The sequence below is a fragment of the Topomyia yanbarensis genome, chromosome 1 (genome assembly GCF_030247195.1).
Source record: "Topomyia yanbarensis strain Yona2022 chromosome 1, ASM3024719v1, whole genome shotgun sequence".
In the NCBI taxonomy this organism is placed as follows: domain Eukaryota; kingdom Metazoa; phylum Arthropoda; class Insecta; order Diptera; family Culicidae; genus Topomyia; species Topomyia yanbarensis.
In genome coordinates, this window is record NC_080670.1 from 180,164,433 (window position 1) to 180,191,393 (window position 26,961).

Sequence of the window (26,961 nt, forward strand, 5' to 3'; positions counted from 1 at the left end):
GTCGCGCGTGGACCGTAAATTTAATACTTAATTTTCGGTACACGGCTCAGATGCTACAAGAGAGTTCCTGTTCATGTCGCCATGGAACGTGTTGTCTAGTTAATATGAGCGTAATTTTTTTTTTTTTTGATTGGTCCAACTGAAGACATGGATCTATGCTACTGGGGCCGAGGGTAAGGAACTTTCGGACATAACCGATTCATTATCGCGCGAAGACATGTAGGTCCGCGTTTATAAGTTTTGAAGGTTATAAGTGTTAAAAGGTTCACTCAATCGCCGAGGTGTTTGTTTCATGTTTGTGAGATCACGGGAATGGTGGTGCGTGGATGAAGCTCAAGCGTTTGTATGTTAACGTGTTTGTCGCGCCTGCTAGCGTGTATGTTACTTCGCGTGGATAAATTCGATTTTATAACCATGTGGTCATTCGTATATTCGCGTGTTCTTGAATGATCGCGCGGACCGTGAATCTGATGCTTAATTTATGTTTTAATGTCGGCGTGATCGCAGGTGTAAGTATGTGTGGATGATTACAATTGCACGTTCGTTCGCGCTTGTGACCAGGTTTGTGTTATCGCGAAGGCCACGAGCGTTTGTACGTTTGGAATCGGAGAGATTTTGAGTGTACATGAGAAAATATGCAAAATAGATGTGTTAGTGAAATTAAGTTGAGATATAGTAAAAAAGGAATCATAACATGCCGAATAAAGACAATAAGATGCAAAGAGCTTATTTAGAAATGTATAAATTGACCGATATTATTTTTGGTATACATGAGTAGTGGAAAATAAAACTAACAGAAGTAAAACAAAAACAGATTAATAAAGTAGAAGAAAATAACACATGTAACATGCAATCAAAATGACTGAACTCGTCTAAATACCAGCAAATGATGTTTATTTACCATTAATGACATTGCATTATGTTAGAATTTCATCATGCTATGCAGGCCGGGAATGGCTGATTCACGTGCGCCGGAAAATTAATTGTACCTTAATTTATCAAATCCGATCTTCCTGAATGAATAGAATCGAATTGAACACCGGAAAAATTAGCCAATATTCTATCATATAAGCCAGTTCTGCATCCATTCGCTGACCCAGCTGTCACAAATACTCAGACGAATACATACAGATAGACATACGACTAGCACATAATTGTACACTAGTACTAAAGATTACAACTATTACAAAACAATCACTAATATGTTTCTACTTTTACATTTATTTAATAAGCTTGTTCACGATGACGAAGTCGACCGATAACTGGACAAACAATGACCCCCATTGTGAGCCTAATCCACCAACACTGCCATTAAGCTGTGGAACAATGTTTGCAACACGGCCCACAGCATAAGTCAATCCACCTCATTGACCCGCCAGTCGGCCACGCGAGCACGCACAGGCTGCTGGTTGAGCGTTTGTTGGAGCTGGTGCAGAGTATGAAAAAAAACAAAACATAAAAATGGCCCGTAAGCCTTCTCGGTCTGCTCGATGCACCACTATCGACGCGTAATGCAATAACCATCTTAAAGCAATTGTCTGTCAGAGTTTCTTAGCAGAGTTACAAATATCCAAATTCATTGAATGAAAATTAACCATATTCAACCGCATAAATTTTCAAAAATTCAGTAACGCAACTGGAAACGTCAAACGAACCCATTCATTCCATGCAAGATTTCATTCGTCTCCTATTATTCCACGAAGCGAACGTGCAGCAACGAATGAAACGCATCAAAGTAGGCCCTGGCGCAATTTAAGCAATGTAATTGTAACCCATCAGAGTAACAATTTAGTACTGGGTGGAAATATATCATTTTTGGGTATACACTGCGTAGAGTGTATTTGTTTACATATAAAATTATGCTCACTGCTGTTTGGTACAGGTTCCCTTTTCTTGTAAATTTTGCTCATTTTCGCGTTTGTGAACGGTTTTGTTCGTGCAAATAGGTTAGATAATTTTTGTTTTATGTTTGTGACTAAGTAACATGGGGATTCGAAGGCCATCGCTCTCCTCTTGCTGGAAAATGTGTGCTGATAATGCTGCGCATCGGTGATGACAGATGTGATTAGGCTGGTATGTGTTTGTTTTGGTGAACTTTTAGAGAGTGACAAACCAAGGCAGTGAACAGACGCCCAGAATTATCCATCCTTTTTCGGGACAGTTTCCCGCCACTGAGGTAGAGTGCGCGCATGCGACGGCAAGTTATACCGTCGAAAGTGTCGGCCCGGGGTTCGGGCACACGTAAGCACGGTGTTGATTCGCCATAAGGGGATAGCTAATCGCTAAGGAGTGCTCTCGCTTTCCCGGCTAAACGTGAAGGAATCAAAACCGATCGTTCTCACTGTGGAGGATCAGTCGAGCGAGCCTAGCTCTCCGCCACAGTTAATCGCCAAGTAGAAAGAAGCAGGGTGGACAAAGGTTCCCCCTGAGAAGTTTGCTGGCGGCGAACAAGTCGATCCGGCGTTAGTTAGCCAACGTCGCTAGGGAGATTCCAACAAAGGAGCCAAGTTCACCTCCCTAGCTTACCGCCAAGGACTGCAGCGATAGCAGCCAACGACACAAGCAGGAGAACGTGGCCGTTGTAGTCCTGGCCGGTCGGTAGAAACCGTCCGCCTTTCCGCCATCGCCAGCAGCAGCGGATCTGAGAAACGACCAGCAGTGGAGAGAGTTGTGGAAGAATAAACGGTAAAGTAAAAATTTTATTTGATTGCTTACCTTTTTGATTACATACGAAAATCCGAAATTCCGGTAGAAGTACCTAGGCCGTCCTGACAAAAAGGTGCTGCCGGGCAAATCAGAACCCGAATAGTGGGAAAACCGCTACTTACAAACTGAATGGATAACATGGATTGTTGAATGAATATTTTTTCTATTAGGTTCTTTACTGGCACAGTTTACCTCACTTTTCTTGACAGTTCGCTTGTACTGTTTACATGGACTTAGAAAAATTTGTGGACGACTAGATTCGCTCAAAGAAAATCGCAAAGAATTTTTCTAAGTCCATGTAAACAATACAAGCGAACTGTCAAAAATGAACACTCAGTTCATTTGTGACATCAGCGTAAAGTATTCAATTCATTTTCAGCCATCAAAAAAGAGCTTCGATTATTTTTAACTCTGTTCTTTAGCACTGATGTACGCAATATGCTTGATGATGTTTGCAATACAGTCAAACTCCTCAACCTAGTGGAGGGAATAACGTACCAATCTTATCCGAATAATGACGTTTATTACGTTTCTTATTCTGTGATTCACTTGACAAAAGGGGCAAGTCAACGACACTTAAACCGACGGACATAACCCTGCAAAACGATCCGAATGAACTTCGTTTGGTTTGTTTACATGGGAATTATGTGAGTTCGAATGTGACAGATGAGCACCTGTTGCACTCGTACTCACGTAACTGACGAAGTAAACAAAGCACCGAGAATCGTCAAACATGAACTTCATCCATCATGAGGTCATTTGTGTCGTCATCTTGTAGAACTCAATGCTGGGTCGGGTTGCCAGATATGATAAACTGCTATGAATTTGTCGGAATTTGTAAATCATTTAATCAACAAATTGTTTTGAGCTTCCAGAGCCGCTCTCTGCAAATTTGTTAATTCAGCTTTTTCCTGGTGGCTGCGTTTTAAAATGTGCACTCTTCCTTGACAAGTTGTTCGTCCAGTGTCAGTTTTGACAAATCGTCAGTAATGTCAATTTTGACAAGCCAACCCTGCACGGAAAAATAGAACAACCCACAGAATAAGTTCGTTTTAACTTAAACTTTGAGTTTTGCGCAGGCTCCTGCTAGGCAGCCATTTTGTCCTAGCCAACATCTGCCTTTGTTGAAATCAAAACAACCCAATGCTATTGCACGGGCGACATGGGCCTAGAGCCGGCTAGGCCCACATATGTTGACTACTGTCAAAGTCTGTATATCTCAATAGCGGATGACAGGAGTGACACCCTCCTGGTTTTGCGTCGCTTTCGCACTTATGCGTGTTGTCAAAACAATGAGAGAGATTCGACTCAGTCGAGGCCTTCCATGGAATAAGGTACTTTTGAATTGTTTGAGGTATACTCAAAATTAGGTAGATTCAACTTAAATTTAGACATATTTAACTCAAGGTTGAGTATAAAAAACCTGTCAATGAGTTCTCGACAAACATATGATTACGGCCTAAAAGCCAACTGTCACAATCCACTTTGAATGGAAATTCCAGACAAACCGTTACTAGTCGAACACAGTTCACAACAATTTATGAAAGAGAAAACTTTTCTCTTTCGTTTATTATCAACATCTGTGATTGGCGTGTAACGGTTTGTCCGGAATTTCCATTCAAAGTGGATTTTGACAGTTGGCTTTCAGGCCGTAATCATATGTTTGTCGATAGTTGTACTTTTTGGCGTGGTTAAAGGGAAACTACCTTCAACACGTTTTATCTAATTTTACCTTATTCCACAATACCCCGAGATTTAGTCAAAAGAGCTCAACTTTGGGTAGTTTTTCGTATCCGTGTGAAGGAAGCCGCAAGTTTCACAACTCTCACCTGCCCTGCTCATTTACGTCATATTTGGAACTTGCTAGTTTGTTTTCAATCGCTTTTTTCGTTGCTATCAATTTATACACTTATATATTTATAAGATTCATAAGCTGATAAGCATATTTACAGCTGTTTGCAGGCTATGTGTTAAGAGAATTAAGACATTCGAGCTGTCATCAACACGCACGATATGAATTCGGCAAATTGAAAAAAAAAGCATAATCATAGCACAGAAAACAGACGTCCATCTTCAGCCTTCACCTTGTGTAAAATCTCCAACGGTTTCGAAGGTAGTTGGGATATCCAAACCAGGTGCGCTACTGTCGTCGTGTTTTTTTTGTGGCTGAGTTCGACAGAATTGACAGCGGTTATTCCTCTACCCAGTCAAACTAGTCCAGAACCGGTTCGGACTTCCAGCATGAATTCCAGCTCAAATGCATCAACCGATAGTCGGAATCGGTTGTTTTCTTTGAGCTAGATTCCATAATGAATCCATTCAGGATTTCGAACCGGTTCCGGAATGGATTTGACGGATAGTTGGGATAGGTTGGTGTGGCGGCGCTAGTGTTTATCGTATATTAATTCAAATGTTTACACACGTTTTTTAAATATTTTTGTTCGATCATGGATGTCTGTTCTCTGTGATCATAGTATCGCTGTTAGTCGACCAATTTTTGAAGGCCATCGGCGTATACGAGGTTTTGAAAATTATGTTCTATACTTTCTTTATGTCGTTTTCGCTTGAGGCAGAAACTAACTCAGTTTCGGACCTAACTGCCGTCAAACCATTTGCTTGAAGCCAGTTTCGAACATAGGTTATGCGCCACTGAACTGAAAAGCAGGTTGGGTTCCAACCTGAAATATATTTCGGGTTCGCTCACACCACCGCTGTTTTGCGAGAACCCAACTCAGTTCCATTAAAAACGTTTGTTTGAAGCAACTAACCTGGGTTAGTTTCAAGGTGCTCAATCGAAAACGACATTAGAAACGGAGTACTGCTGCTAAATTGGACTACAATCGGCAGAATCCGGTCGATTGTACCGACTCGAACCAAACTCAACTTTTTCTTCAACGGAGAAAATCCAAAATTGTAATTTGACGTTTTATGTTTGGGTTGGGAACAGAAATTAACGGCTATCTCGATATGGAAACCGACCCTGAAGGAACCGCTTGTCAAAATTCACATGATATTTCAAAATTGACACTGGACGAACGACTTGTCAATGTGGGGTGCGCATTTGGGAACGCAGCCGCCAACAAAAAGCTGAATAGACTGACCATCGCGCCATATTGAGAGTCTTAGAACGTTTCGCCACCAGGGGACCCACGAAGTGAATCATTGATTATTTAATTAAGGGTAAGACTGATTTCCTATCGTTTAAATTATTTAATTGTTGGAGAATATTGGTGACATTTCCCAATTTTATCAAGTTTCTTTCTGGGTTGGAAATTTTCTTGAATTTGTCATTTGTCAAAATTAAATCGTTAAACAAATCGATAAGAACACGAACGATCCCTAAACAGCTTCCTATGTGTTCTTGTAATAAATGTGAAAGACGGATTTGTATTTTTAACCCGTGTACTTACCATTCACAAGACAAACAAATCAAAAACACCAAGTGGCTTCAGACCGACCCATGCGTGACAATCGGAGCCGCAAAAAAAAACGCCCACTATTAAACGAGAAATCGTTTAACGAAATAAAAACGAACCCACTTTGTCACTTGCTGTGTGCGCAGCAGCTTGCTGCGTTGCGACGAAGTATGCTAATTTTTCGCACAAATAAATAGGTAAATAAATATACCCAAACCAAGGTGGCCACCAAAAGTTACGTCGTCAAGCGAGAAATAATCACCAAGCTGAACCAAAAGATGGCAACAGTGCTGCTAGAGACTTCTCTAGCGGCGTTAGTATCCAGCAGTTTTGACGTTTAAATGTGGAGAAAAATAAATCGTTTACACGGCGAATTGGAAGGAAAACAAACGGCTTTTGGGTGTAAGTGGTGGGAAATAGTAAAGAAATACGAGATTTCAGTGCACGCATTTTAAACGTCAAATATCGCTATAGCTTTCCAAATACGGACGTGACGTTATTGGCGGTTGTTCCCTCTGAGAAACTGACGGCGAAGACGCGCGTTGCGTGAATGTGTTCGCTGTTTGACCTTGAATTTTGCCAACTGTTTACTTTGTTTGGATGGGCGAAAGATGTCCTATACCAAAACAGTACACTCAGCAGGTTTTGGGAAAGTGTGCAAGCAACGTTACCTAGCAAAAACTGCGTGCAGGTCTTTGACCTGCGCTGCGTGAGCAAATGAATTGTGATGTTTTTTTTCATTATTTTGTCATTATTCGTAGGTATGTGTTTGTCTGTTTTGCCTTTCTCATATAGAAAGGTTATGCAATCACTCTGAAAAACGTCAACCTAATCCCGGCCCGGAGGGCCGAGTGTCATATCCCATTCGACTCAGTTCGTCGAGATCGGAAAAAGTCTGTATGTGTGTGTGTATGTATGTATGTGTGTGTGTATGTGTGTGTGTGTGTATGTATGTGCGTATGTGTCAAATAATGTCACTCATTTTTCTCAGAGATGGCTGGACCGATTTGCCCAAACTTAGTCTCAAATGAAAGGTGCAACCTTCCCATCGGCTGCTATTGAATTTTGGATCGATCGGAATACTGGTTCCGGAATTACGGGTTTCAGAGTGCGGCCACACAGAAATTTCTCATATAAACTATAGGAAAAATTAAAAATAGAATTTTTATTTTTGATGCTAAATGTGTTCAAGGTGCATGAAACGTCGAGATTTGATGCAAACTCGAAAAAAAAATTTGACTACGATTCACTTTTTTGGATTTTGGCACATTTTTGCCTTTCTCATATAGAAAGGTTATGCAATCACTCTGAAAAACGTCAACCTAATCCTGGCCAAATTTTTTTTCGACTCTCATAAGGTTTCTGGATTTTAACAGGGGCGTAGTTGATTGTTTACGGAGAGGGGTTACACCCCCCCCTCTACTGCTCACTTCCCTCCTTTAAAAATCTCCTTAAATCACCCCTCAGACCACCACCCCATCCAGCCCTCATACCCCTCCCTTTCAACCCCATCATCTTTAAACCACCACTATATCACAAAGCATACCAATTTAAGCTCGGGAGTCGTTCGTTCATGGGACTTTCGCCCTCCTCACATACCCACCCCCGCATGACAAAATGAGTTAGCAAGCAGATAACATTGATCTAATGCTGATTAGGCTAATGGAGTATTATATTTTTTTATTTCAAGTGTTTCACCGTCAACTCAAGTTCGTGGCTGGCATGCCATTGTGTATAAGTGCAAAGTGTACTAAGAATGTAATGGACATTTCCACAATTATGTTGAACATAAAAAGCCTCCGTGCCATAGTTTAGAGAAATGAGAAAGGCACAATTGCACCGCTAGGTGGATTAAAACAGGTTTTTTTTTCATCTAGTTTAATGTCGTTCAATTACTCTATTGAATGACAGTTTGAACCAATTCATTTTAAACTCTATACATAACCTAAAATTATTTCAAACTTTCACTGGGCAGTATCAGTATACACGTTAAATGACATCAAGTTGGCCAAGAGCATCTAATCAGGAAAAACCTTGCATTAAACATTCACGACACACCTCGCCTACTAACAGATCATCATTCGCTGCCACGCTTTTACCATCAATTTCATAGGTGGCGCTCGTACGATAGCGTGTGCGGTAGCATTTTCGTGCTGAACACTATTAATTTTATCGCTGACTGTAAAAACACCCGAGATTCCGGTATTCAATTCTGTGTGTACTAACGTACATATAACAAAATAGGTTACGTGCAAGCTACAGCAGCACGACATTCCTCACTTACACATATGTACATACCTACTTGATGGCTGCATGCAGTTTGCCAACCGGACGCTATTTTCGTTCTGTTATCAGCAGAAACGATTTGAATTGTTTTACATGCCTAGACCGACACCTTTCAGTTTTTTTTCTTTTTCTGCTAAATAACATGGCAAATAATGCTGATGCCGTGCAATAACAATCTGCAGTGCCTAGCTTTATAGTGGCACTGCAGGATTTCAGGGGACGCCAGTGGTAATATTTTTTTCTATTATCTAGACAAAAATGTAGGATGAGATTGACAATTTACTGTTGCAAAATGCATTGTTCCGAGGTGTCATTGACAATCTGAACGCAATTAGTTATGGAATTTGCGTTTCGACTTCGTCTCATCAGAATCCGGCACTAACTTAGTGACAGGACTCCTTCTCCGAAACGCAAATAGTGTTTTCGTTTTTTTTTGTAGCTAACGTCAATCCGGCGCTAGTTTAGTCATGTAACTAAGGTAATGTCGGATTTTGATGAGATGAAGTCGAAACGCAAATTCCATAACTAATTTACTGTAAAGTAGTTATTCAAATTGAAGATACTATATCTGAACCCCTCCAAACAATTCCGAAATTTTAGTGCATAGCACCCAACTATCTCAAGTTTCTTGTATTATGCCGCTCCAGACCAATGATTTTAACCTACTGTCGCCTCAGTAAGGGGAATAGCACAGTTTTTCGTCTGCTCTAACTTGTCCAGCGAATTTTTATCTTCTAATATATTCGCTTCTCTATCAAGATCCTCCAACACTTTCCTTCTCTTAGCTTCCAGCTCCCATACATCAGTTCCATGCTGTCGCTTCAATGACACTAATGTGCCAGTCTCTTCCGTAGCTTTCTTACAGGGATTAGATCTTCTACAAAAAAAAACATGAGCGTTTCATACTCGACGGCGCAGGGCAATGGCTATTTCCAATCTTCCCATATAAAGAACCGTATCGAAACCACTAAATCATAACGTTTACCTAGAATTTAATAATATAACAGCAATTGTTTACACACAGTGGCAGCGTATACAGCTCTCATAAACCAGTCCCAAAAAAGACATTCACCCGCCGATGCCAGATCGATGACCGTGACGCTTGAGTTTTTTTTCGATCTTCCGTCCATGTTTTCGAGCTATCGAAACGAAATTTGCAATTTACAATCGTCTGAGTAGTTAGGAAACAGGCCATATTTCATTGATCCTGAACTAGAATGGGAATAAAAGGATGATCATTATATACATATATTGACATATATGTCAAGTTTTAAATGTGTGTAAGAAAACCAACTGTCCTTTTAGAATGGCAGCAGCAAGTATCAACTTACCGCTAGCTGGCGCTACGATCGACCAGAAGAATCCCAGCAATCAGAGTATATTAGGTTCTTTCCTGAAACAGTTAATCTCACTTTTCTTGACAGTTCGATTGTACTGTTTACATGGGTTTAGAAAAATTTGTGGACGACTAGATTCGCTCGAAGCAAATCGTAATGAATTTTTCGAAGTCCATGTAAACAATACAATCTAGGCAAACTGTCAAAAAATGAGTTTTGAGATGAGTGAAATTATCTCATCTCTTGAGTAACCTTTAAGTTTTAAAGTTTTGGGTGAAAAAATTACTTTGAACAATTGACTAAAGTTGGGTGTCGACCAGAACTTAAAAAAAGACCTTGCTGTGAAGAGGAGGCGCGGGAACATTCAGGAAAATCAATCGTAAGTTTCGCCAAGTTTTATTTTTGCTTTAACCTAATTCCTTTTGATTTTTTTCAGATCCAGCCGTTACTAAGAGATTATGATCTGCATTCTATCTAGGAAGGGGGAACATTCAGGAAAAAAAGCTCCCGGAATATATGGACTGAGATCTAGACATCGTGTTAACGCCGGTAGGTATAGGTAAACAACATTTTAAATTACGTTGAATTTTCATATAGCTATATTCTAAATATGGAGTGGTTATTTCTCATATTTTGTTTTTGAGTAAAAAGTACTCAAATGTTGACATGTTCAACTCGAACTCAAAACTGAGTAAGCGAGAAAAACTCTCCTTTTGACTATGTGCACTTTTTATGAAATTGAGTGGCTGGCCACTCACTTTTGAGTTATGTTGGATGAGCGTGCAGTTCATTTGTGACGTCACCGTAAAGTATTCAATAGACCTTGCGTGCAAACTTGGATACAATGGTTATTCACGTATGCGAAATTTAGTGCGATGGTGATTTGCAACGTATTTTTATTTGAATGTTTACACAGGTTTACCGAAGAAAAATTGCTCCAGCTTATATGTCTGTTCTTTGTGCGACCTCACTACAATCATCTAAGTGGCTGTCAAATGCGGTATGAAACGACCCCCATATGTTATCAGTTCTAAGAAGATAGCTCCGAAACACATTTGGGGTCTCCAAAAACATTTTATGGATCTATGCAAAAAATTCGAAAGTCCTCGTCAGTAACTAACGCCAACTTAATGCTAGTTAGATAAGTCCAAACCAGAACCAAATTATGTGGTCATATCTTCCTTAGGAAAGGAAGTAAATCCGTTAGTCCTGGTCCATATGTTGGTGGGCCAACTTCTAGGGCCCACCTGTCAACAGTTTGTATTGAGGCGTACAAACTTAAATCCAAAATTCCTTATAGGTGCCGCATTGTAATTTCACCACAATTATCATCAGGTGAGCTATTTACCAATAACCGTCTATCGTAAGACTGCCAACACATAATGTGCCAATATTTGCTGCAAAAAATATGCATCTACCTGAAACCTGATAACAACGACTCGGACCAGAAAAGATATACCACACCACGTATGTAGTTATGTACTTTACACATCGTTATGAGTACACATTGAACTAATGTGTACTCATGACGGGCGCTAAAAGGCACATAGTTGTGGTTATGAAGTCACAATTTTTCGCTGCTCATTTAATCTTTAAAAAGCCACCTCGCGATCTAATTAATTCCGTACCAACTTCGGTTTTTTTGCGCAACTGCTCTAGCCGACCGATGCATCAAGTTCACCTTCGCCGCCGGGGCCATAACAGGTGTGCGCGTGTCTGCGTGCCCTACCGCGATGGGGTTCCGCATTTTGGTATCATAAACACCATATAGGTGTACCCTGTACAGTGACGGGCAAAATAATAAGATCGCTATAATATTAGTTTTTTTTTCTTTTTGCACTACCAACTTCGTTGTGATTAAGTTGATGCCATCTAGCGGCGGGTAATAGTGTTGATGTACCAAAGAATAATACTATGGAAACAGAAATGGTATTTTAATTAGATGTCCATGAAAACAGAACTTAGAACTAGGACCAGATGAGTGATCTTATTAGATTGGTGTTTTTTCCAAGATTTTAGCAGTTATTATTCTATTATTCTAAGCCTAACTTGAAAGTTTGCTATGTGTGTGTTTCGAATTCTACTCGTCAGTAACTAACTCTGGTTCGCTGACGAGGAAGTTTTGTTGTTTGCAATGCTCTGCTTTAAATATGTTTGTTATTAATTAGCAGTCGTATAATTTAGAACAGTTTGAAATAGGTCTATAACACAGTGTTTCCAGTACGGTGATTTAACAATCTGCTCTAAATATTATTTTTGAATTGCGTCAATGTTAATCCTCTTTATGGCACTTTTCGTTTTTTCTATTCGTTTTTAGGTTGTGCACAGCTCTGTTCAAAATTGTCCAAACTAGTACAAAATAGAATAGTCATATAGTTTTACCACAGACAACTGACATCCAAGTAAAGTTTTCAATGTGTGTAAGAAATCAAACTGTCGGTTTGAAATATCATCAGCATGTAGCAACTTGCCACTAGTCGGCGCTACGGTCGGCCAGCTATCACTATACAAACCTTGCGTGCAACCTTGAATACAGCAGTGGTTCACTTATGCGAACCTGTGTGCGATGGTGATTTTCAACGTACAGTAGGATTCCGTTTTTGGCAACAATATTTTTTTTTCAGTTGCCAAAACAGGAACCGTGCCAAAAACGGAATCTTTCTGTATTTTCATTTAAATGCTTACACAGATTTTTCGGATTTTTTTCTAACTTATATGTCTGGCCTCGGCGGCTTTACGGATAGCCTAGATATACTGAACTTACGAGAAATATTGATAACCGCTTTAAAAGCCTATTTTCTAGCGATTTTGTTGCAAGATTATGGATGAAAAGGGGTAAAATAATTCATTTTTGAAAAAGAAACGAATTTTTATAAAGAATATTAATTAACAGTAGAATCGCGGTAAGACTCGTTTCTCGTTTCCAGAAAAAAATTACAACGTGATTTTAATACTGTTTGTGCATAATGAGCACAATATCTAACTTTAATAAAGTTGGACTTTTGGGCTCCAAATTCTTCTCTTCAGTAAGTTATGGACGTACTGACCTCATTTCATGTTCAGATCACCTGATGGCCATTCATTGATTTGTTTCTTTTCATTTCATTTAATCTTCCTTGTTTACTGTATTCTCGTTGGTGATGCTAGTAGTTTTATTCAGCTGATAGTTTAGCTGATGTTACTGGTTGGATAACAGTTTGTACTTTAGTCTTCGTATTTGTAGGGGAAGATGTTTTTGTCTAGGGTATTCTCGCGCAGCACTTTTTAGTTAGTGGATTGTTCACAGCATGGACATGTGGTAGACTGCTTTTCATAAGTACGCAACGTAGTCTGAATAGGTAGATGCAAAGTCAGGAAGTAAGGAATGGAGAGTTTCAACCGCATTCTCTCCACTCGAACATTGTGAGGAATACCTTGGAAAAAAAACTCTCCATTTAGCTTCCACTACGGGTAGGATTTCTTCATATTCCTGCACACATTTGGTAATATCGACATCGGTTGTTTCCGGAGATAGATCGTGCAGTCGTACTTCGTTTGCTCTATCTTCAATAGACATGGGCGCTTTGAATATACGCGGTGGTCAGCTATTTTCGTCCGCGCCCTTATCAGCTATTTTATAAGGTTATTCATCAGCAGTGCTATCTTTGAAAATGAACCACCTTGGTTATGCAACAAATTTTTCCTATCTTATTTTATTGCAAATAATTAAGTAGTCTTCATTTTATTATATTCAGAATTGCACATATTTTGTCGTATGTCGTTTTAAATGTTCTTAGATTTGATGACATTGTAAGGGATGTGGGTTACCGCAGCTGCCTAACTGTATATTTTCCCCCTTTGCTTTGTGAACTGTTAGTGACCGTTGTCTTCGCTGGATGGAAGCAGACTAACCGTCGATGATAGTATTCATATCAAACTAATTATCACTACAAAACCCATTAAAAATAGCATCTAAATCGAGAGATACGCTTAAGTAATTTTAGCTCAGGGCAGGCTTGTGAAGGACACACTTGTTGGTAGAGGGCCTATGGGAGTTACAAATGAATTACTAAATTTACCGACTTTTATTCACTTACTGTCGTCAACAACTGCTGATGCTCTCTGGATACCGTTAAATTTGGGCAGGTGGGTGTCTCCTTTCGACCGGCCGGGATTCTCGTTCGATTTTCGTTGGCTGCTTCGGCAGCGGTCCTTCACTGTTAGCTAGGGAGGTCAGTTTTGCTGCTTTAGTGGAACCTCCCTAGCGACGATGGCGAATTATCTACTAGCTCCCTGCGAGAAATCCCAGGAGTCACCGCGGAGTACTTCCCAGGGGGCACCTTTGGACGCCCTGCTTCACTCTCCTTGACGTTTAGCTGTGAAGGAGAGCTAGGCTCGTTCGGCTGATCCTTCACAGCGAGAGCGGAAAGGCGTCTTCTGGGCCTCTTATACTTAACCGGGGAAGCGAGTTGTTCCTTGGCGCTTAGCTTCCTTTTCCGGCGAACCCACAGCACAGTACTTGTTTTCGAACCACGGGCCGGTACTTTTGCGGGAATAATCTTCCGCACACTAGAACTGGCTGGATTTACCCAGCGAAAAAACGTCCAAACGGAGCAAAAAACCACACGACGTCGTTCACTAAACTTTTTTTCATGGGCGGCTCCCGCACTCGACCAAAACAACCAACACCAAAAACAACGCACCACCGCATAGCTGTCATCGCTATGGTAGAGCAGTCAGCAGTCACTTTTGCAGCGAGAGGAGAACGGTGACCTACCTAAACTCTATGTTATTTATTTACAAATATTAAACAAAAATTACTACACCTATCTGAAGAAATCGTTCACAAACAAAAATATAAACAAAATTTTACGTAAAAAGTGAACGATCATATGGAACAGTGGTGAGTATTAAGTTGCAAAACAATACACTCTACGGAGAGAGTGCGCACAAACAGTACTAAATTGTTACCCTGACGGGTTACAAACTGGCAGACATTTGGAGGCTAAAATGTTGTTTGCAAACGTTGGTTAATTCCCAACAATTAAAATAAAAAATGTCAGAACACCCTTTGAAGGATGAATATAATGAGAATCGATAGATTCGAACCCCTGGAAATTCGTAGTATAACGCACTAGTCATACAAACATTGATGACAGAACATTAGTTAGCATAGGTCGACTGACAAATGTAAATGGGTCACATCTTCGACTCTTGTGTGTTTAGTTATCAAAATAAAGAGATTTTGACATTCAGTTGCTTTTTAGTTGGGACGCAACCCGACTAGCTAGCACACAGCTAATGAGGTAGTGGTCATTATAACGATTTAACATCGTAGTATCAAAGACACGACCCAACACTCGTGTTTCTAGTGTATTTCTCAAATATCACTAGCCCCATCTCGATAAATTCTACTATCAAATTTGGCGTAAGGAGCAATGTGGTAAATTGCTTCTTCGAAACATATTTCACAGTTTCAAATCATATCGCTGAAAAAATTTCAAATCGTATCGTTGGAAAAAATTATTTGCCTGTGTTCAAAGAAATATGTTAAATATTAATTTTCCTTTGAATGTTTTCTTTTGGCAGTTATAAAAAGGACCATTAAATTGCTTGGTAAAGAATGTCAGAACGAAATTAAAGTTAACAAAGGATATTGTGACATTGACCCTTATAGTTCTCGGAAATATCCTATTGTCGCTGCATCATTGGTGACAGTGAAATAGAACAAATGATTTTTTTTTTTTCATAATATATAAGGCCGACACAAAAATGGACGCCAAATTGAAGGATGACTGGCTCCATTTGCTGTAGCTAACTTCAGTGTGACGTTGGGTAAAAGGTACATAAAAATCAACAACATGCAACGCTAATGTCGCTATTTTTCCGCTTCCAAGAATCTGATACAGTCGTGATTCGCTGGTTGGTCACTTTTTAACTGGACTGCTTTTTAGTTGGACCTCCGCTAGTTGGACCATTGCCCAATTAAAAAGCATCCGAATGTCAAAATCTCGTGTCAAACTCACTTTGACAATCAAACTGACACTAAGATGTGAGCAGATGCATTTTCGGTCCAACTAGCGAATCAAATTCGTTAGTTGGGCAGAGGCTGTGGCTCAACCAGCGAATCACGACTGTACCCAATATCATCAGCGCGATCAAAGCCGGCGAAGGTCCCTTTTAAGGCAGCAAAAATGCCCTGAAGAATCTCAGACACCAGGAATCAGGAATCAGAATATATTGGCTCAAATGGCACGTTCCCCGTACATAGTCGGGGAAGAATCTCAGACACCAACACTGATAGCGTTGTCAAAAGAAGATGCCGCTCGAGTGTCAATTCGCTGCAGCTGGAAGATAGCATGCAGTACTTAGTGGTAGTTCGGCCGTCTACTGTGTGACTGCTGCTCTGCGTAGCCCTTCAGGCAACCTTGTTCCATATATGCTGACCAGGTACTAGAAGAAGCGTTTCAGACGATCAGAAACGTGGAAAGGATACACAATGTCGTCCGAGGTTGGGATGCGCACACTTTGTAATGGCCATGGTGGTATGGTATGGTATGACTATGCTTTACATTATTGGAATTGCCACAATATAAACAACTATCTATTTCAAACAATTATTAAAATCATTTCTGAGCGAAAAGAACAAACATTTCGAAAATTTAATCCCTTTTCATTACAAATCATTTTTGTTGGTTTTGCAAAGAGCATATCTATGTAAAGCAAAAACGTAGTCCTACGTCAAAAGCAATGGCTAGACTACCAAACTATACCGTAGCACAGTGGTAAGAAATGCCAAAAATGTGAACTTAATTTACTAGACGCCAAACCATCGAATACATTAACAGGGTGGAATTAAAATTAAAATAAGGCATGGCTTACTATGAGTATTTTTACATACAGTCTGGTTTGCACGAAATGTCGCAATGGAAAGTTATATTAAAAAACTAAATTTAAGAAGGTTGCCATAGAAAACGCTTTGTAAATCGATAACCTAAAGTTTTACAAGTTTAAGTTGTTCAACAAAATTCTTCATTACGAGCATTTCTGAAACTTTGTCGAAAACACCAACTTTCTACTAAAAAGTTAATTTTTTTTAGTTCGATCGTAGTAAGCCATGCCTAATTTTAATTTTTATCAATTAAAATTCGTCCAAAGACACCCTGTAAATATATTCGATGGTTTGGCCTCTAGTGAATTAAGTTCACGTTTTTGGGGTTTCCAACCACTGTGCGTAGTGTAGGTCTTATTTGTTTTTCTTTTATATTCTTTAAATATGTTTAACAAATTTCCATGTTTGAAAAATGATTTCACCATACTTAGGTAGGCATTAGAACGATCGAAATCGATATCTGTTCTTCTCTGTGTCAAAATGTGTTCTTTCACTTATTAAAAGTAACAAAAATTAAATTTTCTGATCCCAAACTTTAACGAAATAAAAAATTGAAAATTATGCTCATAGTGTTTTGTCCGCCACTGTACAATACGAAATCAGTACGACTCCGTTAATCATCATCAGTGGCGAAACAAACAAAAAAAACGTGTGTACAACAGCGTCGTGCTAGAATCAGTCTCTGATTATTATTATTTTTATGACTGAATCGAATTAATTTTTAATCAGTGATACGGTTGCGCTTTGTTTATTTTTTCGTACAACTGCTGCTGCTTCTGCTACCTTTTCAAGGCGAGAAAAGGAAGAAACCTTCCTTTCGGGGGCTTTGTCCGGTTGAAATTCGATCGAAGCCTCGTTTTTTTCAGCAGTCCAATAAATATTGGAATAATAACTAAAAAAAACTGTCTCGCAATAGAAGGTCGACATGGAGGAGTTATAATTGTCGTTTCGAAATCATTGGAGCATAAGCATTCGAATCAAAACACGTTATAAATCTTACAAATCACCATCGCACTCAATTTCGCATAGGTGAATTGTAGCCAAGTTTGCACGCAAGATCCCAGCTGCTTCGAATCGGAGCGAAGCGCCGGCTAGCGGTAAGTTGCTACTTGTTAAAGTCGTCGGAAAATGACAGTTCATTTTCTTACACCAATTTAATACTTGATAGTAATCCGGTAAGTGGTAGTAGCACTGAGAACTGACATACAAGTAAAGTTTTCAACTTGTGTAAGAAATAAAACTGTCACTTTGAAATGACAACAGCAAGTAGCAACTTTCCACTGGCCGGTGCTTCGATCGGCCAGCAATCGCTATGCGGGACTTGTGTGCGAACTTGGACACAATGCTGACTCACGCATGCGAACCTGTATGCGATGGTGATTTTCAACGTATTTTTATTTAAGTGTTTACACAGGTTTTTCGGGAAAGTTTGTTCTAGCTTGTATGTCTGTTCTCTGTGCTATGATGATGAGGAAGCGAAACCTTTTAGACCCGATTACCAAATATACAAGAAGGAGACTGAATAGGGACCTTTACGGGTGTGCGGGTTAAGGCATTTTCTGATGCAGATTGGTCAGGAGCGTATACAGAAATAAAATTTCGGAGGGGGTCCGAAATTTCGATTTCGAAATGTTCATTGTACAATACGTAATATGTAATACCCTCAAAAATTAATTAAATTAATAATTAAAATTAATTAAATTAAGTTTTGGTGGTCGAATCTGATTTGGAATGATTTTAAATTTAGAATGAATTTAAAATAGAAACTATTTTAAAATTTCTCAAGAAGTTAAACAATTTTGGGGGGGGGGCGGAGCCCCAAGACCCTCCCCCTGGATCCGCCACTGAGATTGGTGCCGTGAGTTAATATCTCAATCCTTTTTCAATGTTTAAATCCGAAATTTACAAAAAAAACCTTTTTTAGTTTGTTTCCTTTTAGGACAATAACACATCCAATCCCATGCGACTTACACGACTCTATAGGTTGCCTCACCAGATCTACCATAGTTTGCAGATGAAATTTGGGATGGCAGGCTGCTAGCGGATTGCAAAAGTACCAGATCATGCTGTGTGGGGTGCTGTCCCGCTTAACAATGAGGCGAACGAGATATTTGCAAACACGTCATTTAGTAGGACAACTGTCATTTTGTTGGCTGAATTTAATTTTTTTTTAAGTTAAGAATCAGAAAAGAATAAAGGGCGAACACGAAATTATTGCGACACCGAAAATGTCATGCCAATTTTCTTATAATGTTCAAAATCAAACTAAAATTTTAGGGTAGTATACATACAGGGTGTTTGGTTCATGGTTAAGAATCTCTCTGGGGGTGATAGACTGCCATGTTTGGAGAAAAAAATTGTTCTACACATACCATCAAATCTCAACCGTTACAGAGTTATTGAACTTTTTGTGTAAAAAACTTATTTGTCTTAAAATACCTCTAACTTAAAAAGTATACTTTGTATTTTAAATGTTTTAGTTCCATTCGAAAGGTGAGAAAATTTCGCATTGAGTGATGCCCTCACATGTTTCAGCTAATGAGTTTAAGTAGCCTTTTCAAAGTAATTTATTGAAAATTAAACAATTTTAAACGATTTTTCGTTCATTTCTTGATAATCCTAATAGTTAACCTCATCCTTTTAATAATTCAGATTGTTAGTCTTAGTGAGCTGCTTAATTCGTTCTTTGACATGATACACTTACCTTTTCTTATTTTCATGATTTTGGGTTATTCAACATGGATATTTTTATCTCATTTTCACTAGTACCAGCTCTAATTGAAAAATTATGGCACTTATTGTACTTTTTTCTTTTTATTCCAAAGCCAGGAAAATTTTACAGTGAAAAAAGTATTAATACCTTTCAGTTAAGTGAATTTGGTATTCTTTTAAAAGTAAATTAGTTTAAAGTTAGTGCTATTATTAGAATTTTCGTTAATTTTCTTAAAATAGTAATCAATAAACATCACCATTATTATCATGGAAATAATGCATCTCAGCAAATTCTACAGTTCTTTCTTTGACTGCATTCAATTATCTCTTTTGGTTTCGACGCAAAATCGTTTTTATCACATCGTTTCATATGCAAAAATAACGATTTCGAACCCACTACATTTGTGGCGAGCTCATGCTGTGTTAACTATTAAATAGCAGCAAAAGCAGCAAAAGAGATATAGACAAAGTGACAAATAAAAGAACATTGAGGGACATCAAATAAACAATAGTAACGATAAATATTGTTGATTAATAATTAGAATAATTAAAAAAAACTCTCCAAAAACACAAATTTTGAGTTATTTCGTTAGTAAAAAATCATTTAGCACACTTAACTAAAAGATATTTGTACATACACTGATAGGACATTTTGTCAGCTTTCCGATGAAATCTTGTAAATAACGATATAAAGCATATTTTTTAGATTAGAGTCTTTTAAGCACTTGCAAGTCGGTTACAGGAAAAGTATAGTAATGAAATTACAAAGAAATGAGAAGAAACAGAAATATGACGTCCAAGAACAAATTATGAATCGTCCTAAAACCCAACTTTTGGATAATAGATATTGCTATAATCATACTTCATTATTTCGAGAAAATTAGCAAAAACCTCCTCAAAAACACTAACTTTTAATTACTTTACAGCTAAAAGGTAATTAAAACTAATTACTTGAAAGATATGACAACACCATTCAATAGGAAATTTTCTCACCTTCCGAATGGAACTGAAACATTTAAAATACAAAGTAAACTTTTAAAGTTAGAGGTATTTTAAGACAAATAAGTTTTTTACACAAAAAGTTCAATAACTCTGTAACGGTTGAGATTTGATGGTATGTGTAGAACAATTTTTTCTCCAAATATGGCAGTCTATCACCCCCGAGAGATTCTTAACCATGAACCAAACACCCTATATATTTACTTCAAAAATCAAAAGAAAAGTTAATCAATGGAGCCTTGAGTGTAAAATTGAACGCATTTTCGCTTGATGCCCTCCATCAAAGTTTTTTTTTCATTTTCTTAACATGTCCTTCTCGTCTTTGACTGTCTTCTTGCTCTTCCGAAGTTCCCGCTTCATCATTGCCCAGTACTGCTCCACCGGGCGCAGCTCCGGACAGTTTGGCGGATTCATGTCCTTTGTAACAAAATGGACAGAATTGGCCCGATACCACTCCAGGACACTTTTAGAATAGTGGCATGATGCCAAATGTGACCAAAATAGCGGAGCTTCGTCGTGCTGCTGCAACAACGGCAAAAGGCGCTTCTCGAGGCACTCAGATTTGTAGATCTCGCCATTTACTGTGCCCTTTGTCACAAAAGGCTCACTCCTCAGTCCGCAAGAGCAGATGGCCTGCCAAATGAGATATTTGGAGGCGAACTTCGACATTTTCTTCTTCTTAAATTTGTCGTCCACATAGAACTTGCTCTTGCCGGTGAAAAACTCCAACCCCGGAATTTGCTTAAAATCGGCTTTTATATACGTTTCGTCGTCCTTCACACAGCAGCCATATTTTGTCAGCATCTTCTCGTAGAGCTTCCGTGCCCGAGTTTTAGCCGTCGATTGTTTGCCGTTCATCGTGGTTTGGCAAGTTCTGTACCTTGTATGTATGTAGTCCAGATCTCTTTTTTGCATTCTGGACGTAGCTCTGCGACATGCCGATCTTTTTAGCCAAATCACGGCTTGAGACGTTGGGATTTGCTTTAATCATCCGCTTCACCTTTCCCTCCGTCTTTTTGTTCTCCGGTCCCGGTTTTCTTCCAGCTCCTTTGCCGTGGTCCAACGTCAACCGCTCCTGGAACCGCTTCAACACTCTGGAGACGGTTGAATGGTGAATGTTCAACATTTTTCCCAACTGCCGGTGCGACAGGTCAGGAAATTCCAGGTGTTTGGAAAGAATTTGTTCTCTCGACTCGCGTTGATTCACCTCCATTTTCGTTGAATCGAAAAGCAAGACTACGAGTTTGACAGCATGTAAACAATACACATCAATGAGAAAGTGTGCAAAATTTGGTTGATTTTTACCCAATGGTTATGCCCAGTTGAATGTGTCGCAATAATTTCGTGTTCGCTTTTTAGTTCAGCAGCTGTCACGGGTAAGGTGTGGATATGTCTCTACTCGCCAGCATCTCGTTCGCGGGGTCGGTTTCGGTCAACAGAATTCTCGACATGGCATCGGCATTCACATGATTGGTAGGCTTACGGAATCGGATTTCGTGTTCGAAAATCTGCAAGTGACAAACATAACTGACCATCTTTTGTGTGTCCCCGAAAATCTTAGATTGTCGGTAAGCTAACTGAAATTCTGGCAGTTAATGTCTTGAAAAATTTTCCACGCTAAATTTGACGGCGTACACCTTCTTGTTCGCTTGCTTGTCTACTGCGCATATATACGAGTTTGTGACACGTACCGGTTCGATCGGTCCAAGATATCAGGATACACGCGTTTTTCTTCAGTGACAGATTAGCTTGCAAATTAACAATCCCTACGATCCAGGCACACACTGATTCAGTTCACCGACATCTCTATCAACCACTCGTGGTGCAGTTACGAGTACTTCCCAAAATTTACCGCGTACACTGGCAACAACTTCGAATCGAACGTATTTCTTGTTCAGAGACATATCCAGTAAAAAACTTTTGCAAATCGACTTCGCGAATTTCCGCACATCTAGCGCTTTGACCCCCGCCAGATTGGTCAACGTCATTCGTCTCTACCATCTTTGGTTTGTTTGAAGAACTAAAGACGAATTTCATGGCAAACTTTGCGAGATGCCCTTTTAACCTGCAAGAGAGCAGACAGTTTGTTTATATGATTTATATATCAATCTGTCACTTCCAGTGATTTGATCTTTGGTTGAAAGAACTTAAACATAGTAAATAAGCATCGTTGAAGAATATTATTTTATTTCAGCGATTTTGATAACGTGATACAAATGATATTCACGAAATAGCTCTCGTAGTATATGTAAATCGCAATCAATTCTAGTACACATTTTATGGTTTTCGAATAAGTATAAATTAAAGTTGATAGTGTCCGGAGTTCGAAGCAGTTAGCCATTTGCATCAAAACGGTACACAACGTTCTCTTATATTACAAAACTATACATTACAGTCAGCGAGCTGTATTTGTGTTGTATTATCTACCGATTCGGCCTGTATTCAATTGTATTACTCGTTTACTTTCTTATCGCTTTCAGTGAACTTTATTGCATACAAAACCGAGAAACCGATTCCTTGACGTCAGCACGTACAATTGTGATTCGCTGATTGAACCACTGGCTCTGTCATATTAACGAATTATCCAGTAAAACTCAGCCGGAGAATGAACCCGAATTCTGAGTTGATCTGGTTATTAATCCGGGTCCAGTGACATAACCGATTCTAATTAGAATCGGTTGTGTCACTGAAGCCGGTATATTAAGTGGAACCTGTCAGACACACGGGTCATTTTCCAATTGGACTTACTGGGTAGATTGGCTAGAGGGATTAGAGACACTTTATACACAAACTAGCGAAGTGTCAAAAAGTGCAGCCAAACGGACTGTCAAAAGCTGCAGCCAAACGAGTATGATGGTATTGTGAGGGGAAGTAAACGGGGAAGGCCATGCGAAACGTATGGGATCTTCCGTGATGCCACTAAATATTCATGGTTGCTAGTTTTACTGTTTTTGTCTCCGCAAGTCTGTGTATAAAGTGTCTGTAGTTGGGATAACTGACAGATGAAACTGGTCAAAGGGAAAGGTAAAAAGAAACATAACATAACCTCATAAAATGAGCCGTATGTACTTCGTTTTGCAAATCTTGATAGTTTAGTAACATGGGGGTTAGATAATTTTTAACGCAACAGATGAACGTCTGTTAACAAAGTAACCACCGAGAATTGTCAAACATAAACTCCATTCATCGTCAGCTCTTATTTGATGGTGACTTATAGCTCGATATAGTCCAACTAGCGGAAATCTATCTAGAAAGCAGTCCAGTTGAAATAGTGGCGAACCATCGAATCAACACTGTATTGGTTTCCTGTTCAGAGCAACAAGTTTGTCGAGAAAAAAGTAATATTTCTCGATAAACATATGATTACGTCTTAAAAGCCAACTATCAAAGTTCTCTTTGAAAGGAAATTCCGGACAAACCATTACTCGTCAATCACAGACGTTGGTAGTAAACGGAAGAGAAAAGTTTTCTCTTTCATTATCTGTTTTGAACTGTGTTTAGCCAGTAACAGTTTGTCCGGAATTTCCTTTCAAAAAGAATTGTGATAGTTGGCTCTTAAACCGTAATCATATGTTTGTCGAGATTTGCCCATATTCCCTTATATTTCTACCCACATCTAAATTCAGGTTACTGTGCTAAAACAACGTTCTCTGACCAGTTAAGGGATATTAAATATTGAGTGCAAAAAAAACGAAAATGTAATCACCCCATCTGGATGATTTAGAGGATGAACCTTACTGCGCCACCCGGTGCACATGGCCGGTTTTATTTTCTCTGCTCCGGCTAGTAGTTAATATAACCCAGACTAACGCGGACAAAACGTACAAAATCCCCACGAATTCGCAAAAAAAAATTATAAAATTAGCAAATATTACCTCATTCTCACTCAGTATATGGGTTCCGGTCAGTGGCCGTGACGCCGCGGACATCGTTGAGCTACCGCCTCCAGTTCAGTCCAGCCTGTCGCAAATCCCTGTCACGCTGGCCGACTCACGCTCCACTCCTACTACACAGCACATCGCCATAAAATGTGATCCAATTCGAACATGTGCCCAAAATATGAAGCCCCAGGCGCATGTTCACCAGATGCCGGCTTGCATCTCTTCACCAGCTTCAACCGCCTAAACTCCTAATAATTATTCCAATCACCTGGCATCCTTCGATTGATATCAAAATTTCACATTGCATTCGACTACCATTTACTATGGTGCCACGCATAAACATCACTTTGCGCCAATTTTCAGCGCCACCCGCTCGCCGCGATATCTTCCCCTCTCACCCCCCATATCCACTGTAGCCACTTGAAATAACACAAAACATAAACAAAACACACGAAAATGCACTTTCCGGCCGCCGCCGCCAGGGCTCTGAGCCGATAAACACCTGCCCCTCGGACCGGGGGCCATTAGCGGGAGCCACACCACCATCATCAGCAACAAAACAAAATAACATTTCAATCTCGCCCCGAAATTGCTCTCTGCTCGCGCACACAAGGCGGTCACTCGCGCTGCTGATTCGCAAAATTTCGCGCCTTGTCGGCTACTACTAGCGCCGACCGCAACACGTACAACGCAGGTCTCGTCCATCCAGTCGCGGACAATCGCTGATGGTCATATTTTGCGTCGCGCTCTGGCATGTGTGGCCGGCCGGTATGGGTGGGTATGCTTTTTCACTTTCGATCGGCTTTTTTTGGCTTGTGTTGTGTTGGTTTTCGAATGGAAATCACGAACAGCGCCGGGAGTCCGACAGAGTTTGTCTCCTCCGTGGAGCGGAGAAAGAGAAGCAAATGTTGATGTGTGCGAGATTTGAGCCGATTTCTCTGAGTGGTCTTAATCTCGCGTTAACGGGCGGCTGTTTTGAAAGGAGGGGAATGAGCGAAGTCACAAACGCATGCGCGCAGTTCTATCAGGTGATCGATGTTTACATTCGAACTGGGTGACTTGTGGAGGGCGAGCACTCTCTCAAGTTCTCTTTAGTGGTGAATAATTTTGCTGCTTGAAAACTGACAGTGCGACCTATTTAACATGGTTAAATAAAAATATGGATTAAATTCAATACATAAGATTATTGGTCGGAAGACAATAAATTTATTTATTGTTTTAATAAAAAATTGTATAGCTTCCCTTTTAATATTTTTTTATTGAAATTAAAAGAAAATGAAAATTGTTGATCCAATAAAAAAATTCAATCCAATAATTTTGTTGGTTAAAGAGAAAAACAATAAATGATTGGCTTCAATAACAAATATTTTTGGTTTGAATATGCTAAATTATCCAGCATGTATAAATACAAAACTAGCATTGACCGAACTTTAGAATTGAGTTTAATAAAAGATGAGATATTCCGCGGAGATCCGTCCGAAAATCTTTCTTCGATTCCGATGAGACTTTACCACTTTCACCGACATGGGAGACTAAACATTTTCCGCAGTCAATAAAGATTCTTTGGAATCAAGGGTAGTTTTTTGAAAGGGCGTAGACATTTCTATGTGCATTACTTCAAATACTTTTTGTTCGATTACTGTATTTTATACAGAAAAACTACCTGAGAACGAGCTACAGGGAATGAATACTTCTATGCGAAAAAAAATACACTGAAAAAAATGTTGGGTCATTTTTCGTAAAAATAAAAATTTATGTTAAAAATTTAAATCGCCAAAAAAATTATTTTTTTTAATTATATACATTTTGTCAACGAAAATCTAAAAAGAAAAGAAGCATTTTGAAAATGATTGCATGATGGAGACCTTATCTATAAAAAAGTTTTCCTAACAATAACTTTATACGTGTTTTTAAATGTCATACTAATTGACATACAAAACTGTAATTTTAGTACAGAATATAGTTCTAAGTATCATTTTAATTCAAAAAAACATTTAATAAAAATCTTCCAAAATGCGATTGTTGGCGAGATATTCAGAATTTTTCTCAAACAAAAACAATTCGTGTAATTATACCCTTTTTAAAAGTTATACGCGTTACCCCATCATAAAATGTCGACAATCTAATGTTTATCGCTTTAAAGGCGCAAAAGAAACTTTTTCTGTGTATTTGGATCATGGAGACGTTTTCAATAAAAAATTGGAATAAAATGGAAATAAAATGTTCAAGGTAAATTTTCCTATTATGGTAAATGTAAATGTACCTACTTCAGCCCTAGTCGATTTTTCAAAATTTGAAGGCATGACTTGTTTTTTCAGTTTGTTTTCTTTTATTATTTATATTGGTAACAAGTCAACGGTACGTATCAGTTGTTTATAGCTATTTGTGTATGAATTCTAAGACAATTTTTTTAATAAGGTGTGTCTTGCAATACAGGCCAAACTCGATTACCCGGGGCCCAGATTTTCCGGGATAAATGATTCGACTACTCGTATACTAGAAAAAAATAAAGTAAGCAAGTAAGCGGGGGGTCATCTGTTTCTTAGCTCCAGTTTAATTAAAGTGGTTGTGTCACATATCACAACAAACATTTCTTTTAGCCCCCTTTCTAGTTAGAAAAGTGTGCGTTGTGACTTTACAAAGAGATCCTTGTCCGTGTAGCATTATTTACCAACGTTGTACCGAATTGTCAGGTGATCACTACGCATGTAGTCTTCGCAAATTCTCCCACTCATGTTTGTCAATAGGGATCT

At 39.1% G+C, this 26,961-nt stretch overlaps 1 protein-coding gene across 1 annotated transcript in view; it reads right to left on the reverse strand.

The window, feature by feature from the left end:
- LOC131683325 (uncharacterized) overlaps nt 1-24,540 on the reverse strand; it is a 67,529-nt gene extending 42,989 nt beyond the window's left edge. The window contains exon 1 of the mRNA XM_058965203.1: nt 24,203-24,540. Coding sequence (XP_058821186.1) covers nt 24,203-24,256 — 54 coding nt within the window. The 5' untranslated portion in view covers nt 24,257-24,540. The remainder of the gene's footprint in view (nt 1-24,202) is intronic.
- Nucleotides 24,541-26,961: the final 2,421 nt, after the last annotated feature.